At 38.7% G+C, this 17,935-nt stretch overlaps 3 protein-coding genes across 3 annotated transcripts; 2 read left to right on the forward strand and 1 right to left on the reverse strand.

The window, feature by feature from the left end:
• Positions 1-3,690: 3,690 nt before the first annotated feature.
• LOC148724531 (uncharacterized) lies at positions 3,691-17,890 on the forward strand. Its single transcript, XM_088731695.1, has 4 exons — positions 3,691-3,931; positions 14,454-14,710; positions 15,914-16,028; positions 16,167-17,890. The coding sequence occupies exons 1-4, from the start codon at positions 3,787-3,789 to the stop codon at positions 17,288-17,290; spliced, it is 1,641 nt and encodes a 546-aa protein (XP_088587821.1). The 5' UTR covers positions 3,691-3,786; the 3' UTR covers positions 17,291-17,890.
• On the forward strand, positions 7,439-9,197 carry LOC148724532 (uncharacterized). Its single transcript, XM_088730888.1, has one exon. The coding sequence runs from the start codon at positions 7,564-7,566 to the stop codon at positions 9,070-9,072; it is 1,509 nt and encodes a 502-aa protein (XP_088587014.1). The 5' UTR covers positions 7,439-7,563; the 3' UTR covers positions 9,073-9,197.
• Positions 9,362-11,493, reverse strand: LOC148724533 (uncharacterized). Its single transcript, XM_088730887.1, has 2 exons — positions 11,233-11,493; positions 9,362-11,106 (listed from the first exon to the last, which is right to left on the reverse strand). Exons 1-2 carry the CDS (start codon positions 11,412-11,414, stop codon positions 9,468-9,470), a joined length of 1,821 nt encoding a protein of 606 aa, XP_088587013.1. The 5' UTR covers positions 11,415-11,493; the 3' UTR covers positions 9,362-9,467.
• Positions 17,891-17,935: the final 45 nt, after the last annotated feature.

The following is a 17,935-nucleotide window of genomic DNA, read 5'->3' on the forward strand; positions in this document are numbered from 1 at the left end:
TTAGCATAGAAGACGGATATATCAGGTTTGCGATGTCGATTTTTATAAGCCACGTTACCGTCATGATTCCGATGACTTACACGGCTCGGACCAGGATGAGGATGAATATCTCCATGGGAGCAGAGGCCTTTAGCAAAAGGGCCTTTAGCAAAGGCCCTTTTCTTCGTTGTTCTTGTCACAACAGCAAGGTTCCCAAAATGGCGGACACAACACGACGGACTGAAGAACACATGGCCATATCTTTGCTGGTTTTCTCGTAGAAAACCAAAAGAAACATTACAATCTGTATAGTCATATGGTTTCACCGTATGGTTTCGGAGCGATAAGAACAAGAACTATAAAAACCACAAGCAAGTCAAAAGGATATTTGACAGAGCAGCACTTGCACGTCCGACCGCCATTGAACTATGCTTGATGTCACTGGTCATGAAAGGGAATTTCTTTTACTGAGGAACCTTCGGTGATCTTTTGTAAATGTAGAAGTGCTTGTACGACGAAGCGCAAAGAAAATAGTTCTCGTGGGTGCCCGTGCAGAGGGAGAAACGTGCTGTGTACAGATGAATGTAAATGTGGAACAAGCAATAAACCTTGCAGAAACAGGGTATGCATCTAAAGTTGAATACACGCATATAAAGTTGTATACATTCATTTCTTTTGTGGCTCGAATGTCCAAAAAGCGTACGAAATAATTTGTGTATTCCCTTTCTTCAGGATTCGAAAGAGCAGTCGTCGTCTGCCTATATTTATGAAAGCCGTAGAGTTCGCCTGAGGCTTACCTGTATTCCAATTATAATGTGTAGTAGAATAAACATCTGCCTCGCAAATGCTACAAATTTCCATGATATTTAGCATTATTATATTTTCCTATCACTAAAATCGCTGTCGCTGAATGACTCATAACCTACGTACATCAAATTTTTCCTGCATCCACAACTTAAATGTCTTTTCTTCCACATGAATACGCTTATGGTTCCTCAGCCACGCTTTCTTGTATTCCCCTCTGTCTTCAACCTTTCGTTTACCGCCCTGAGTTAATGCGTTTACCGCCACGTCCGGATCCTCTGCTAGACGCCATTTTGAATTTGTGAATGCAACTTGAAAAAGTCAGGATGACATTTTCAATCAGCTCCACGAGCATGCGCAGACCGTGACCGTGTCCCTTTAAGTTTTAAGTTTTAGGTATGTCGACTGTAAATTTTTATAAGGTAATTTATCTATTTATTTTACCTATCCATTTTAGATAGCGTTAGCACGTGTCCTCAATAGGCGGATTCATGCTGACGTCATTGTTTACATTTTTACTCATTTGCATACGGCTTTGCGTAAAGAAGGAAGCATGTTAGATACAAATTGACTTCAGGTAGCTAAAGAGCTAGGAAACCTCAGTACATGGTGAAATTTTTAGCTCTTTGGGTGTAATATTCAAGGAGAAATAGTCCATCAAAAACTGCAAAATTCCTGGGTGGCAAAAGCGCTAATGAGCTCATAAATTCTATGTAAAATTTTGAGGCTCGTATTCATTGGCCGAGTTAATCGTACTTTGACCTTTCGATATTCAGAACTGATTTATTTTTAGCTCCATCAGAAACTGAATTGCTTATGCTAATGAGGCAAATATTGTAAACAAGGATTCCCCTATTAGTAGAGGGGACCTTTACCCTCAGTTACTTTCTCAAAGACACGTTAATAAATTTTTTCATTTATTCATTCATTCTCTTCATTCATTCATTCATTCATTCTCATTTGACGTCGTACCAAGTCATATCATAATATGTCAGTCATGTCCTGTTTTGTCATCCTATTCCATGTCAGATGAGGTAATACCACACCCTACTACGCTAGTCATGTCATGTCTTGTCAAGTCAATTCAATGTCCCGTGTCATAATTGTGCATGTGACATACTACAGCAAGACACTGGATACCATTAGATAGCTATCTTGTATAGACAAAAGAGATAAGAAATGGCCTATATTTTCTGGCGGATTAGCCACTAAAACGAAAGAAACATTTTTCCTCCTTGCAGAACCCTTGTTTTTGCAATCCCTATTCTTCGATCAAGCTCTGCCAAACAGGATTCATTAGCAAAGGCTATCGATGCTTGTGCAGAGATGGACTCTTTGGAAGAAACTGTACCGAAGCTATATTGCACTAACTGTGTTTTTTTTTTTAAGTAATTTCCCCAATGCAGATATCGAGGTTCAAATTAATTACCTTACGATTTCCTTTTATCTTTTTTTGCTTCAAGCGAAAAGAGAAGACCTCTGCATTTAAAAAATGCCACGCTTATGCCTACCGAATGAGATCCTTAACATCGTTTCAGATCCTCTTCTACTTCTTCTTGTATTTGTTCTTTTTTTTCTTTCGGGAGGACAGTGGCTTTTTGACCATCAAATCTGACCTTCCCGTTACTCAATTGAGGTTCGGTGACGCTGTTTTTTTTAGGTGACCACATCCACAAGGCATGCACATGCAGTGAGAATGCAGTCACAAAAAAAAAATTAAAGTTTTGTTTGGGAGAGGTCGCCATGGTCGCCAACTGATTGCCACAGTGACTCGTTTATTTGCATACTGAACAAAAATATTTTATCCTTCGTTGTGTTTGCTATTTTTATTATATATTTAACGATCTTTAGGCCATATCTATAACACGCACAAAATTCTCATTGTACAAGAAACCTGCATTCTTGTTAAGTTAGACCTCAACCCGCAGATTACCGAGAAAAAAAGAAATTGCGAAAATAACATTACTCTATGCATTCAAGTAATAGATCTATGTTTCCTTTTGAAGGACGCCCTGGATAAACGAATCTTTGCATGATTAACTTAATTTGCTGATTTGGTTGGTTCTGGAATAAAAAATTTTGTGAAGTTTGACATCAGATATATTGTATTTACTTGTCGGCGTTCAGCGTAGTGTCAGACTCCATACAAAAGAAGAAGAATATCCCTTCGATTCGAGTCTCGTTTAACAAGCAGATGAATTTCTCCTCGAGCTATGATTTTTCCTTTTCTTTTTTTTCTCTAAAACGAATGAAACTTATTCCCCCCGCTTGGAAAACGTCACCGGAATCAGATATAGATAGGCAATTTCCGATTAGAACAATTTCTCTGCTGTAAAATTGGAATTAGTGCAAAGCCTTTAACAATAAAATGAATTATCATTTTCTTACAAAATCATTAATATAACTCAGCCACACTTTAGAGGTTATCGTAATGAAAGCGAGGGTTTCCAAAACTCGTCATGGATTATTTTTACAATGGTATATTGGTATATTCGTGTATCTTGGTAACAACGTAATTATCTTTATTTATGTTTCAGGTTGTATAAATATTTATGATTTCAAGTTGTGTGTAATTTGTCTCTTTTCTTCTTTTCCCCTGTGAAATGAGGCACATTACATAATTAAAACAAAAAGAAACATTTAGTTACTCTGTCTTAGACAGTCCGACACCGGTACCTGGTTACTAATTAAGTACAGCTCACATGAATATATGAATTTCACATATTTTGAACTGCGGTTATAGATACGTATGGTGCACGATCCTCGCAGTAGAGAGCGCTATTTATGCAATAGCGAAAATCAGGCCTGTACGGTACAGCTTGATAAAATTTCAAAAGGTAAAGCCGAAAAAAAGAGGTTGGCTTTGCTTGTAAAATTTGACGTTTTTCCAATTGCCATGCATTCTTATTGATAGCAGGTGATAAATTGATTTATTCACTGTTGTGACGGCCGAAAGGGTACGCAAACAAAAGTGACAATAACAGCGACTTTCTTGCACTTCCTATGCAAGAGTGCATGCAAGATGAATTTTTTTCGCTATTGACACTCGATACCGTTCCAAACAGAAAACTCTGCGAGATTATGGAAATGTTTCAAGTTCTGTTTCTACTTGCACTTTTGGGGGAAAATTGCTTGGCGTCGAACAAAGGTGAGCCTGTGAGTTTTATGCAGTTCGCGCTATTCGAAAACATGTATGCACCTAACTGTGCGTGTCGCTTATCATTTACTTTTCCCTTGATATTTGACCTTCGTTTTTCAACCTGTTGAAATATCTTATTATCTTAGAAACACATCTTTAAATGCTAGTACTCTAAACTGAAAAGTGTCGCTCAAGGCTCTGACTAACAGGCACGTAGACCCGATTGCAAAATTTTACAAAGTCGTTAATTCTATGAACGATTTACACCTAGTTTCCATAATGTGTGGATTTTTGGTGACGCAAGTTCACCGAAAGATAATCCGTTTTTTAGGATTCTATCTCAACTGAAAATCTGTTGTTTAAACTGCACGTAGCCCCCTGAGACTTTTGTTTTCGTAACTATTATCCTCGTTCTTCAGTGCCTGTGAAAAGTCAAAATTTTGAAGAAACCAAGAAAGCAAACGCAATGCGCAGTAAATTTTTAAAAGATCATATTTTCCGAAAAACAAGCTCCAGTGAAAGAAGACCGCATTAAAGAACTTATTTCCGACCAAAAAGCGATAGGTGCATATTACGTTTTAACTCAAAAATCAAGATGAAAGATAAAAATCGCTAAATATTTTCGCATGTGTGCAAATGGCATGTGGATCAAATTTCAAAATGGAATATGCGAATTTGTCCGTGATTGAAGAGATCTCAAGTTCCATGGAATCTATCAATAGGAAGCAAGACTAAAATGGCCAAGAAATATTTCGGGACGACATATTTATTCAAAACAGTTTTTGATTTGCTGTTATAAGTGGAAAACTAACGAATTTCTTACGTGTACAAAGCCCGGCGGTAAAATTCATCATGCTTAGACCCTTGTTTACTTGCCTTCAAGGCCAGAAATTGCGCAGCGTTATGTTGAAAATTCTGAAAAAACCTCGATTTGACGCAAAATCTTCTATTAAACAATACTTTGTGAACACATTGTTACTCGAACATAATATTTACCGGACCATCGAGTCGTCAAATTGTCGCCAGGCCCTGCTTGAGGTCCGAAAGTTCGGTTCTCACTTTACGTCCATAATTCGCATCGCCTTAGAGAATCGTAGTGTCGTTGACTCGAGAGCTTATTCGATCTGTCAACTTTAAGACCTTGATATCCATTCTTTTCCGAGCAGAGCATTCTATAGCATTGTTACTTTACATTCTGAGTTCCACAAGGTCTAACTCGATCGCAAATGAACGAAAACTCCGACCTGAAAAATTTGAGGGTCGGCCGCGCGGACGCCATATTTTCAAATTTGATCATATGGTATTTTCGTGATAGCATACATGACAGAGGGTACGTACGTACGTACGAGCGTACGCTCGGTTAGTCACGTGACAACCAAACGAAAAGAGGTTGATCATATTCCATGGGTATGGGGCTCTGCCCTACGCGCGCGAAGCGCGCGTGGGAGCCCCGCTATGAAGTACTCAGCATGGCAAAATGGACATCTCTACATTTTATGTTTTGCATACCAGGCTTTCAATAACTTAGCTCCTGATGACATCAATAATTTATTTATAAAGTACAGAATTCCATATAATATAAGAGATAATGTAAGATTGGAACTTATGTGCTCTAAATCCAAAGCCTTACATGATTCGTTTACTCATCGTTCTAGTATCGTTTGGAATTGTCTACCGAGCCAGTCAAAGTCTAAGCCTAGTTATCTTCATTCAAGGCTAACATTAAGAAATTCTCAAACTGCATTGACCAAATTACTTCTGGCACAATCTGTACTGCAACCAGTAATAATAGTGATGAATTTATATATTATTAACATTTAGTTTATTATTTGTCATTTTGATTAATCTTCCTTTTACTTTCCATTTGTCTTGTCTAAATTGCGTAATTTAATTGCAATTTATATATCTATTTATACAGTCATTTCAAGCTTATATATTTCTTTATGTATTATTAGTATTTATAATTATTAATATTAGGATATACTTTTAGATGTAAATTTATTATAGTGTAAAGTAGATAGCAGGTCCACATCAGCAATAGCTTCCATTTATTCAACCTGCTTTACCAAATAAAGGATGAATGTATGTATATATGTATGTATGAATGAATGAATGTATGTATGTATGTATGTATGTAGGTAGCGTTTTTTACCCATCAGCCTTGAAACGAGGTTGACAGTGGGCAGGTTTGAGACTGGAGAACAGTGTAAAAAGTTTTGTCTGATGCTAAACAGCTAAATAGCTTCTTTTAATGGGAGAGAGAAGGAATGATGGCTTACAAAAATGCGAACAAAAAATTCTTGTGCCAAAGACCATATGCATTATAGTTTGAGTACAAATATAAAACAAACATCACAGATAAAAGTGCTTTACATTAACGGAAGAAATTTTTGTAAAAGGAATTAAAAAGTTGACACTGGCTATAAATATATTGTTCTGGACGTTTCGGCTAATACTGTTGCTTTCTTTAGCAAAGATAAAAAATGCAAATGTCCTGAACGGCGTCCTGCAAGGTATAGGTACACGATGCGTGATAATACTAAATCTCGAAGGGATTTTTTAAATGTAACAATAATCTCTAGAAAATTCTTAATGGCTCTAAAAAATCTTAAAGTTGTTTTATCAAGGGTATACCAAAACATTAAGATTTTTTAGAAAAATATATTTTTAGCCAGTGTCAACTTTTTCATTCTTTTTACGAGAATTTTTAACATGGCTGGCTACTCACCAAATATTTTTTACCAGAGAAAACAATTCTGTTTTTATTTTCTCGAGTGAAAGACCTCCTGGCCAGAAGAAACACTGGAAGACTAAATTTAGTATGTTTATTTTGTCGTTTCTGGAAGGAATTAATTTTCTCGCACCATTTACTATTTCGTATTTAATTTTCTCTTTTACTTCGCAGCGATCGGCGTTAAGCTTGGCTAATTGGAGAAACAATTTGGATATATCAACAAAGTTGAAATGGTAAATTGGCCACCGTAATGATTACAAAAGCTGACGTTTCGAGCGTTAGCCCTTCGTCGGAGCGAATAGAGGAATTGTGGGTTGTGTGTGCTTTTAGGGCTAACGCTCGAAACGTCAGCTTTTGTAATCATTACGGTGGCCAATTTACCATTTCAACTTTGTTGATATATCCAAATTATTTCGTTACTCCCACCGACGAAGCCCCAAACAGTTTCTTTCGAAACTATCAGCCTTTATAATTGGAGAAACGTTGGATTTGAGATTAGGAAATTCGAGGTTCGAATTGTTTCAGGTCTTCTTGACCATCACATGAATTTTTTTCTGGGTAGTCCCATGGTTCGGCTCATTGACCACGCTCGTAAAAGCCAGCGGGTTTTTCTCCATTCAGTTAGGGTTTTGGCAATTTTTTGACGCTAACTGTTAGAATGAAATAAGAAATTTTTAATATGAGAGAAAAATCGAGCTTCCAGATGGGATTTGAACCCCCGACCCTCCGTGATCTAGTTGGATGCTCTAACCATTGAGCTACAGGAGACTCTATGGTGAGCAAGGGTCAATTAGCCATTTTCAAAACGAGCGGCGGTCTGGGTACGATTTGCCACCATAAAGGCTCTTGGGATCGTTTGGAGGGACAGCGTGAAGGTAAACAAACGCACAGCTGACGTGTGACAAACATGGCACACTATAACTGCTGTATTCCAGGCTGCACTAATAGTTACAGAAATGCACCTAACCTTCAGTATTATAGAATTCCAAAAGACCCTCATATACGTAGAAAGTACGTGGTTCTTATGAGGAACGAGACTCTGAAATTAGATTCTACGAGTACGCGGATTTGCTCAGTTCATTTCGATGGAGGAGAAAAACTTAGCAGAACGCACTTGCCTTCAATTTTTCCATGGACAAAACCGACAGCTCAACGTAGAGAACGCAAGAGGGCCAGTTTCGAAGATGTACAGAAAATAGAGCAAACCAAAAAAAGAAAAACAGCACTTGCTCAATTACCACAGGAAGCGAACTTTAAATTTGAAGAACAGACAGAAAATATGAATGTTAATGCTGACACCAGTACCAGTGTGGAAATGCAAACGTTACTTACTGGAGACCAACTAAACAGTTTATACAACAGAATGCAAACAAGAGAACAAGAAATTGTTAAGCTTAAGGGAGAGATTCAGCAGTTGGAGAAAGAAAACAACAACATAAAAGAGGTGAACAGCAAATTACAAAAGGAAATCGAAAGCTTGAAGCATGCTTTAGATAACAATAGATTTGACATAAGCAAATTTAAAGATAAAGATGATGATATTGCATTCTACACCGGCTTTCCCGATTACAATGCTTTTATTCTTTGTTACAAAACTGTAGAACAAGCCTCTAGCAATATTAATTATGGGCACAAAAGGACCACCACGAACGGTAATGTTGGGAGACCCAGAGTACTTACTAAATTCCAGGAGTTTACCCTTGTTATGCTGCGCTTGAGGCTGGGTTTGTTTGAGAATGATCTTGCTCATCGATTTTTGGTTTCAAGATCAACTGTCTCTAAGATTGTAAATGCCTGGATTCCATTTTTGAGGAGGGAATTTGAACCTCTTATCATCATCCCCCCAAGAGAAGTACTTCAATGTTATAGGCCTGACAGTTTTAAGAAACTGTTGCCTAACGTAACAGTCATTGTCGATTGCACGGAATTTGAAATGGAGAGGCCATCTGCTCTTGATTCACAGTCTACCTGTTTTTCATCATACAAGTCAAGAACCACCATGAAATCACTGTTGGGCATAACGCCAAGCGGTGTTTTATGTTTTGTGAGTGACTTATTTCCTGGTTCAACCTCAGATAAGGAAATAACTGTTCTTAGTGGTTTTCTAGACAGACTAAATCCTGGTGACCAGGTACTGGCTGACAAAGGGTTCAATTGTCAGGATGAATTAGCTTCTGTTGGTGCAAGCCTTGTTATACCAAAATTTTTAGAACAGAAGATACAGTTTTCCACAAATGAAACAAATCACAACAAGGTGGTTGCTAGCCTAAGAGTTCATGTGGAGCGGCTCATGGAACGTATAAAGAACTGGCACATCTTCGACCATAAGATACCAATTACTATTGCACCTATTGCATCAGACATGCTTGTAGTGGTCGGTGCTTTGTCAAATTTTCAACCCCCTCTTATAAATTAAAAATTATCATGTAATATTGTTAACTGTCATGACACATGTTGATGATGAAACACGAAAACATTCATATTGCAATAACTTTCATTAAATGGTGTAATGAAATAAATTTTGTTTGGACCAAACAATAATATTGGTATTGAAATTGGAGTCAAATGAGTGATTCAAATTCAGCTTACTTTGGGGAGCAGCTACATCACACAATGATAGTAGGTTGGGTCATTTGCATTTTAGGTTTAGCATTGCAAATGCTTTGACTACACATTTAAATCTAGGTTTGCCAAAACATGCAGCGTATAGTATAATGATATTATTCAACATTGGACATGTTAAGAAATACAACTTCAGTTATAAGTTTTCTAGTAGATGAAAAAGAATAAAACTCTTAAAACAAAAAGCTCTCAAAACATGCGCGCATCAATTTTGGGGAGCCCATATTTCACACAAGGATATGAAAGTTCTGGTACAATCCAGCAGTTAAAAAATGATTCAAGTTTTGGGAATATTCTATCCCAGTGTTCTTGTGAGAAATAAACTCTCTCACAAAAAGGTGTGGAAGAGGCTGTTCCCATAACCACAAAGTCAGTCCATTTTTGCTCTGCCACAAACATTGCCTGTTGTACTTGAAAATAATATTTGTGTCTTGAGTTCAAAATCACAGATTCCTCAAACTTCTTGCAAATTCCTTTTCGGAGCAGAGCCTCCTCCAGACTTTCTTGCTTTTCCATCTGAATATATTTCACTTCAAGAAGACCCTTACTGTCTTCTGCAGAAGGGTCACACACTAATCCGTCTGGACTTGCTCCGAGTAACCCATGATGCTTGGAAATGAAAAAGCCACATTTTTCTACGGATATATCAGTAACCCCTTCCCCCTGCTTTAATAATTTGTAAGCAGCTATGATCCTGTCCTCCATTTCAAGTCCTTCTTGCATGTATTTACTCTGAAATGGTTTTTTGTAACCAAGGACATCTTGGATGATTTTTGTTGGTGATGTTGTTTCCCTTTGCACAGCTATTCTGTAACAATTTGTAGCAGTAATCCTGGGCTGCCTGTGATGATGCCACAAATTTGAGTTTGACTGCCCTCGTGTTTGCTCTTCTACTTTCTTTATTTTTTCTTCATCAAAATTAATGTTCCTCTTCACTTTCTCAAATCTCACTCTTAGTTCATCAGCTGATATTGGATGACATTTGATGGGTGAGATGAGTGGCTCTTCCAGATTATTTACCTTTTGAGGAAGAATATGTGTCCATCCAACAGCTCTCCCAGATTTCATTTGATATTCTTTTAAAGATTTATGGAAGTTTTGTAATCTTTCACTTGGCCAGACTTTTTTTTCTGATACACAGGTACCATTCTGTGCTGGACATGAGGCTAGCTTTGGCCTTTTTGCTTTCTTTTCTTTAGCATAATCATGTTTGACAAAGCTCATCTCAGAGATAGGTGTCACTGGACCCTTGCGTTTCCCTGGCACATTCCATTTACAAGGCTTAGATGTGCAGGACTCAGCTGCATCCGAATTTTTCCTTTTCGTCTCCTTAAAGCTTTGTTCAAGGGCAAACAATGTAGATGCCACATGGTTACAACGGCCATCAATACCAGCAGGACACTTACAGTGTGCTTTTAACACACAACCTATGGATGACATTAACAGAAAACAAGAGTATACTTTATCTTTTTTCATCGATGGCAGAACTTGGCTTTTTACATAATGTTTTCCATTTTGGTGCAGATGTCCAATGTATAAAACATGCCCTGACTTGAAGAAGTTAAATCCCTTGACTAGGGGCTTTGCAGTGGAAAGTTGTTTTTTACTTTCAACTCCTTCAATCATAAACTGCCAAACGGTTCCAAAAGCTATCTTAGGCAAATCTTTAAAATCAGGTTTGTATCCTTCTTTTGGAAAGAATTGGTTGAGCTGCGGCTCTTCCTCCTCCAGCACTCCAAGTTGAGCCTTCTTGCGGAGAAGGTGTAGTCCACCGTCTGGATCACGGAGATATTTAACGTCTAGTCCATGCTTAATGTAATCTTGAACTCTGAAAAATATGAACATGATATATGACTGGAATGAAACAAAATAAAACGACACAATTTCTCCTTCGATATAATTTAAGCTCATATGTACACCACTAAATGAAAATATACACCTCGAGTGAACCTACCTTGTTATCAATGCTTTCTTATTTCCCGTAGTCTTTGCTCCCCTGCACAGCAACCACCTTTTCAATTGAACGACGCTACATTGTTCTACAGTTTCGCGAGGAATTTTTGCACCAGGTATATCTTCTTCTGTCAGAATAACCTTGAGAGCGTCTCGCACGGTTGCATTGCTCTTGTCCACCATGTTCTTGCTGTCCCTCCAAACGATCCCAAGAGCCTCTAGGGTGGCAAATCGTACCCAGACCGCCGCTCGTTTTGAAAATGGCTAATTACTGGAACCACATCACGTGGCTACACAGCCAAACATCAGCTAGGGCATAGAAGCTCACTAACAGCATCACGATGTCACATTAAAGCATCACATGCAGCCAACCAGCCCCCAAAGTAAGCATGTAAAGATGAAATAAACAATTTTTAATATAAGAGAAAAATCGAGTTTCCAGATGGGATTTGAACCCCCGACCCTCCGTGATCTAGTCGGATGCTCTAACCACTGAGCTACAGGAGACTCTATGGTGAGCAAGGGTCAATTAGTTGGTATTGAGTGGAACCACATCACGTGGCTACACAGCCAAACATCAGCTAGCACATAGAAGCTCACTAACAGCATCACGCTGTCACATTAAAGCATCGCATGCATTAAAGCATCACTATTAGAATGTATTTTAAATTATCTGTTGGCCACAGTGCGAAGGAATTATCTTTGATGGAAAATAGAGATTTGTATCGCTTATCACCGATGATGTTTATTTCAATTTTTTCGCTCAATATCTCCCTTTTTAAAGCAAAATTATAGAACATTCGCTTAGCTTAAGGCAACTGATTCGTGCTTATATCGCCCATTGCTTGAAGTTTCAAGTACGTTGTCCTTATAAAAGATCGATATTGTAGAGAACAAAGTCAAAAACTGAAATTCGCATTTCAATTACCAACATTTGTTTCGGGCCGTAAAAACAAGCCGCCCTCAAGCTGTGGGTAATTGGTCTTTATTTTTCCTTTCTTTGATTGGAAACTAGAAATTTCGCGAGCTTTTCAAAACTGGAAACCGCTCAGTCATACTTTGACGCTAATAGGTAAAGGTTTCTTTTCCCCATAAATATTTGGTAACCTATGATACTGAAGGAAGATTCATTATTCTCTGTTTTCGAGAAAAGTTAATAAAAAGAACTGACCCATTTTGAGGAAAAATGGAAAAAAGCCAATTTTTACATAGACAGCAGGTGGTGAGATGAATCATTCAGTTCGGAACAAATCGTTTCAAAAACATAACTTAGAGGGATCATGAAAACGTTTCAAGTTGTGTTCCTATTCACACTTTTGGGGAGAAATTGCTTGGCGTCGAGTAAAGGTGAGCTTGCGAGTCCAATGCTGTGCTCAAATGTAAATGCACGTTATTACAACTATACGTTTTGCCCGTCATTTACGTTTTAATCGAAACTTGATCCTCCTTTTCAATTAGTGGAAACTACACGTTATCTCAGCAGACTGCCTGTATGAGTAACTACTGATGAAAAAAGTCAATTACTTGCATAAGAACTGGTTGCAAAATTATGCTAAAAAGTTTTTAGAATGATGAAAAAGAAGCAAGGGAACCCAACCACTTCGAATCATCACTTCCTCGTAAACTCAACATATCAAACTCACGGGGTACAAATAGTCTCTTACTGAATTTCGTGACCACGCCCACTTCATCGGCCCACTCAAATCGAGTGCGATTTTTGGATGTTATATCATCTTGACGACTCTCTGTATAAAAAGTTAACAATGTACCACCGAAATATTGAACTGTAATATCATGGCTTTCCATTTTGTGTATTTTCGTACTACAAAGTAAAGTTTTTCCCTCGTCATTTTCACCTTTTCCCGAGCGGGTCCGTCAAAATTAAGAAGGCGTTCGTGGTCAAAACAAGACCGAGCAAGGAGTCTTGGGCGATTTCTCTCTTACGCAAGCGCAAATTGAATATGTACCGCCAAAATCAAAGAGAGGAACAAATTTCCTTTGTTTTGATATGTAAATTGTCGAACAAGGAGCAGACTGAACCTCGTCAAATGGCTAGTCAAAACAGCCACACCTTCCTGCTTTTGCTCGTTTCCTGTTTTATAAGCGTGAAAGCAGTGGGAGAAGAATCGGGTAGCTTGGAAAGCGCTTCACCATCGTCGACTTACGAGACAAACAAGTAAGATTTGTAAAGTTATTTTCCTAAAGAGTCGGAATAAATATATTTTTTTCAGGTTAGATTGCTGTTTTTACCCTAAACGTCGTCCAATAAATTTTTGTTGCAGCCTCCTAATCTATACAATTTCGAAGGAAAATATTCAGATGCTTCACCGTCCCCGAAGGGGGTTCTGTCCTGGTGTATCGGTTCACATGGGAATTACCATTGTTCTTTCTTTGTTTAGGATTTATCGGTTAGCTATTGTGTATTGTTTGGTCTTTTGTATTGGCTCTTGTGAACCGGTACACGAGGATAGAACCCCGAAGGGTCTCCACTCATCGAAGCGTGTACTGTAGCCAATGTAGTGAATTTTCAGTCTCTTGTTGGGTTTGTCAACCTCCGTGACTTCAACATCATACAATTTTGTATCTTTTCTCTGTGAAATGACCTTTTTAACAGGGGTGTATGCTAAGTATTCGTTGCAGAATCGCTTTGGTTCTCTTATCTATCTCTTTGGCTTGTCCGCCATTTTGAAAATTTGCTCAGGAGGGCATCTGGGTTAGCGGCCGCGCCAGGCTGGAACCGACAAAAACAAATGTCCATCGCAGTGGGGAAACAGTTTAATATGGTGATACATGTTGACTGAAAGATCAACAATGCTGAAGAATTATTGGTCTGACAGGACGACCTGTTCCATTTCAGGGTTATCTACACTCCCAAATCTTAGCAGTTAGGAATGAATGAGCTCGTTCTCTCGAGAAGAACGTATTTATTTATTATAACCACCTTCTTCATAATCAATAACCACTCATTTATTACAACCACCCATTAAATTATTTTGGTGAAATTCTGAATTGTCTAAAAAGTCTAAGCCCTGAGAAATCGGCTGAGATGAGTCAGAGCAATAATGTCAATTCGAGAGCCAAAAGTTCTTCATCATTTGCTCGCCGAGCCGAATGAAAAATCTTTTATCGTTCTGTTTAACTCATAATTCATGAGGTAAGCTTGGCACACGCGGACGAGTGGTGCGGTGTCTGACCAATAAGTCTTTATTCATTCATTTTTAGGGCACTGTCGAGAAGTTAAAATGAATCCTTCGATCCACGACTTCTACCTGGAAAATCACGTGTTCAGGAAACTGGAGATAGAATCAGCCAGCGCTTGTAAAGTGAACTGTTTTATGGATGCTGATTGTGTCTCGTGCAACCTTAGACAACCACAGTATCCAGACGGAAGGTATCTATGTGAACTGAGTAATTCTACTGACAAAATACATCCCTTGGATGTCAAATTCGAAGAAGGAGCTGTCTATAAATCATTTCAGGTAAGCCAGGTTGTATGTTCGGTAGTGTATTTACATATCATCAGACAGAATTTTCAAAGCTAAATATACCACAAAATACATGCCATGCCGTATACATGAAGCGTGACGTTTCGTACGATTTCACGTCTTGTCGTGCCACCCAATAGCATTCCAGAAGTGTCATGTCACACGATTACAAATAATGTCATGCCATGTCATTTCATGTCACGCCACATTATATCATGTAATACGATATCGCATAAGGTTGTTCCCTCTGTCCTCTTTTGTCACGCCACATGTTCATGTCACGCCACATTATATCATGTAATACGATATCGCATAAGGTTGTTCCTTCTGTCCTCTTTTGTTACGCCACACGTTCATGTCACGCCACATTATATCATGTAATACGATATCGCATAAGGTTGTTCCTTCTGTCCTCTTTTGTTACGCCACATGTTCATGTCACGCCAGATTATATCATGTAATATCATATCGCATAAGGTTGTTCCTTCTCTCCTGTTTTGTCATCTCATCCAATTTCAGATCATGATATCCTTTGCTATATTTCCGTGCGAGTCATGTCATGTATCATCATCTTACGCCGTTTCATTTTTTTTCGTGTCATTTTTGTCATGTCACGTCAGGGTATGTCACTTCTAATTTATTAGCTTCGCCGACAAGCAGGGACACCGCAACAGCTTGCGCCAATCACAGTGGGCCCAGTAAACCCACTCGTCCCACCCCAGGGGAGGACATCCATCACACAGTAATCTCGTGTGTGGGAAATTAACGTCTCCTGCCCCCAACCCTGAAGGAGACGGGACCTCCATTTACCCGTCCCTATCCGAGAAGTCTAGAATATCTAACCATTTTTTGATTTTAGAGAAAGGTAGCAAATTCTTCTCAAATTCTTTTTAAATTCTCTTCTCACTAACGTCATGTTTTGCTATATTGCAGCATGTTGGGTCATGTCATGCAATGCCATATTATTTGATGCACTCCATACATTGTCACCTCGTTCCATTTTGGATATGTCATGTCATGTTATCCCATGTCGTCCAAGTCCATGTATAACATATTGTTATGCTTCATCGTGTAACCCCTTCGTGGGTGTAATGTCGAATAACAACAGTTACTAATAAAAACGGCAAATTAAGGACTATACTTTCTCGTTTCGTGCAATCTGAACCAATGCAAATAAAACCTTCCTGTATTTCACAGAACCTTTGTTCAAGTAATCCCTGTCCTGCGATCCATCGATGTCAAACAGGATTCGGCAGCAAAGGTTATCGCTGTGTTTGCAGCAATGGACTCTTTGGAAGAAACTGTACCGAAGGTATCTTGTATCAAAGGATCCACCCGTGTTTTACCATATTATTCCCCTTATTCAAGTTTAATATTTAATGTAATATGTTTTGTTTTTTGGAAATAAAGAGTTCTCATTTTATTTTGTTTTTAATTGTGAAAATTATAGCACCTCCATCCGTGCAAGTGCTTCCTGATTTTATCGAGACTGAGGAAGGCAAAGAAGTCTTCATGATGTGTAATATTATCAGTACTCCTCCTCCACACTTAGTTAAGTGGAGCAGGTCTCAAGAAAGTCTTCCTTCCAAAAGAAGTATCGTCCGAGGAGTAAATCTAACTTTGGAAAACGTCACCAAACAAGATACTGGCTCATATGTGTGTGCTGCAACAAACATCTGGGGTGCAAAGTCATCCTCCACGCGACTTAAAGTCTATTCAGCTCTCAAGTTCATCGTCAAACCCCCGTTGAATGTAACAGTGAAGGCTGATGAAGTTCTTAGCCTTCCGTGTTCCGCTGAAAGCGATCTCACGCCAACGATGTCGTGGATGTATAAAGGGACCGTCTCGCTACCTCCTGATGCAAGAATTGGTTCCTCAAATAACTTGATCGTTTCCTCCGCCAATTTCACCCATGGTGGTACCTACACTTGCAGTGCGACTAATTCGCTCAATTTTATTCAAACGAGTGTCACCGTTTACGTCAAATATCCTGAAACCTGCGCCAAAGTGAAGACAGACATCAGTGACGTGAGTGGCGATTACGTGATTGATCCTGACGGTGTTCTTGGCGAGGATCCATTTCCTGTTTACTGTAACATGACTGACAAAAGAGGTATTGGAGTGACAATTATCAGTCATGACAGTGAGGATAGATTCCACGTCAATGGAAGGGATTCACCTGGTGGCTACCGCCGTGGCATTCAGTACTACGACAGCAGCCTCTCCCAAATCAAAGGATTGATAGAAACCTCAAATAGCTGCAAACAGTTCATTAAATATGAATGCCATCATGCTGCAATGCGTCTAGGTCGAATTAGTTGGTGGGTGTCACGTGACGGTGAAAAAAAAACCTACTGGGGAGGAGCTACTGAAGGATGTGCATGTGACGTGACTAACACCTGTCCGACTCAAAAATGGCCTTGTAACTGTGACGCCAACGATAATGAATGGCGGGAGGACAGCGGTTTTTTGACCATCAAATCCGACCTTCCTGTTATTCAGTTGAGATTCGGTGACACTGGTGCGATTAACGAGGAAGGATATCACACACTTGGAAAACTGAAATGCTACTAACAAACTTGACACTTGAATTTGATTGTTGAGAAAATAGATTTTCCCTCCGCCATGTTTTATAAGTAAGGGGCTTCGCTGCGCACGATGCGAGTGAATTGCACAACTCTATGAATGAAGGACTGGACTCTATGAATGAAGGACTGGACTCTATGAATAAAGGACTCGAAAACGACAAACTGTTTTTTGAACATTTACAAAGATTATGATTCGTCCCATAAGCAGGGATAATAAATCAATTTAAGCCGTTGTTTTTTCTGATAGCTATACCTACACTGCATAGACACATGCAGTGTAAATATAATTATGGACATCATTAACTTTAATAATTTTTTTGAGAGAGTTCTCTACGGGACAGCTAATATCGCATGTTTATCTACATGTTTAACAAAAACATTTCGTCCTCTATTGTATTTCACTATTTTACGTTCAACATCAACTCAGACTTCAAGCTGTGTTCGAAGTTCCACATTGTTATTCATGCAATTTCCAATCAAGTTACTTGAAGACTTTAGCCATGGTTTTCTCAACCAAAAAGCGTTTATTTGCTGTAAGTAAATGCCTTAATGCTGTTCTTGATTAAAATTAACTGTGTAACATTAATTGATAAAAGAAACCGAATATGGACTTCATTCCAATTTGGCAGCT

This window comes from Stylophora pistillata, chromosome 8 (assembly GCF_964205215.1).
Source record: "Stylophora pistillata chromosome 8, jaStyPist1.2, whole genome shotgun sequence".
In the NCBI taxonomy this organism is placed as follows: Eukaryota; Metazoa; Cnidaria; class Anthozoa; order Scleractinia; family Pocilloporidae; genus Stylophora; species Stylophora pistillata.

Excerpts from the sequence above, each read along its gene's own strand:
- LOC148724531 (XM_088731695.1), top strand. The coding sequence starts at position 3,787 with ATGCAAGAGTGCATGCAAGATGAATTTTTTTCGCTATTGACACTCGAT. Across the intron at positions 3,932-14,453 it reads TTGCTTGGCGTCGAACAAAG|GGCACTGTCGAGAAGTTAAA; the intron begins GTGAGCCTGTGA and ends ATTCATTTTTAG. Across the intron at positions 14,711-15,913 it reads CTGTCTATAAATCATTTCAG|AACCTTTGTTCAAGTAATCC; the intron begins GTAAGCCAGGTT and ends TGTATTTCACAG.
- LOC148724532 (XM_088730888.1), top strand. The coding sequence starts at position 7,564 with ATGGCACACTATAACTGCTGTATTCCAGGCTGCACTAATAGTTACAGA.
- LOC148724533 (XM_088730887.1), bottom strand. The coding sequence starts at position 11,414 with ATGGTGGACAAGAGCAATGCAACCGTGCGAGACGCTCTCAAGGTTATT. Across the intron at positions 11,107-11,232 it reads AAGAAAGCATTGATAACAAG|AGTTCAAGATTACATTAAGC; the intron begins GTAGGTTCACTC and ends CATATTTTTCAG.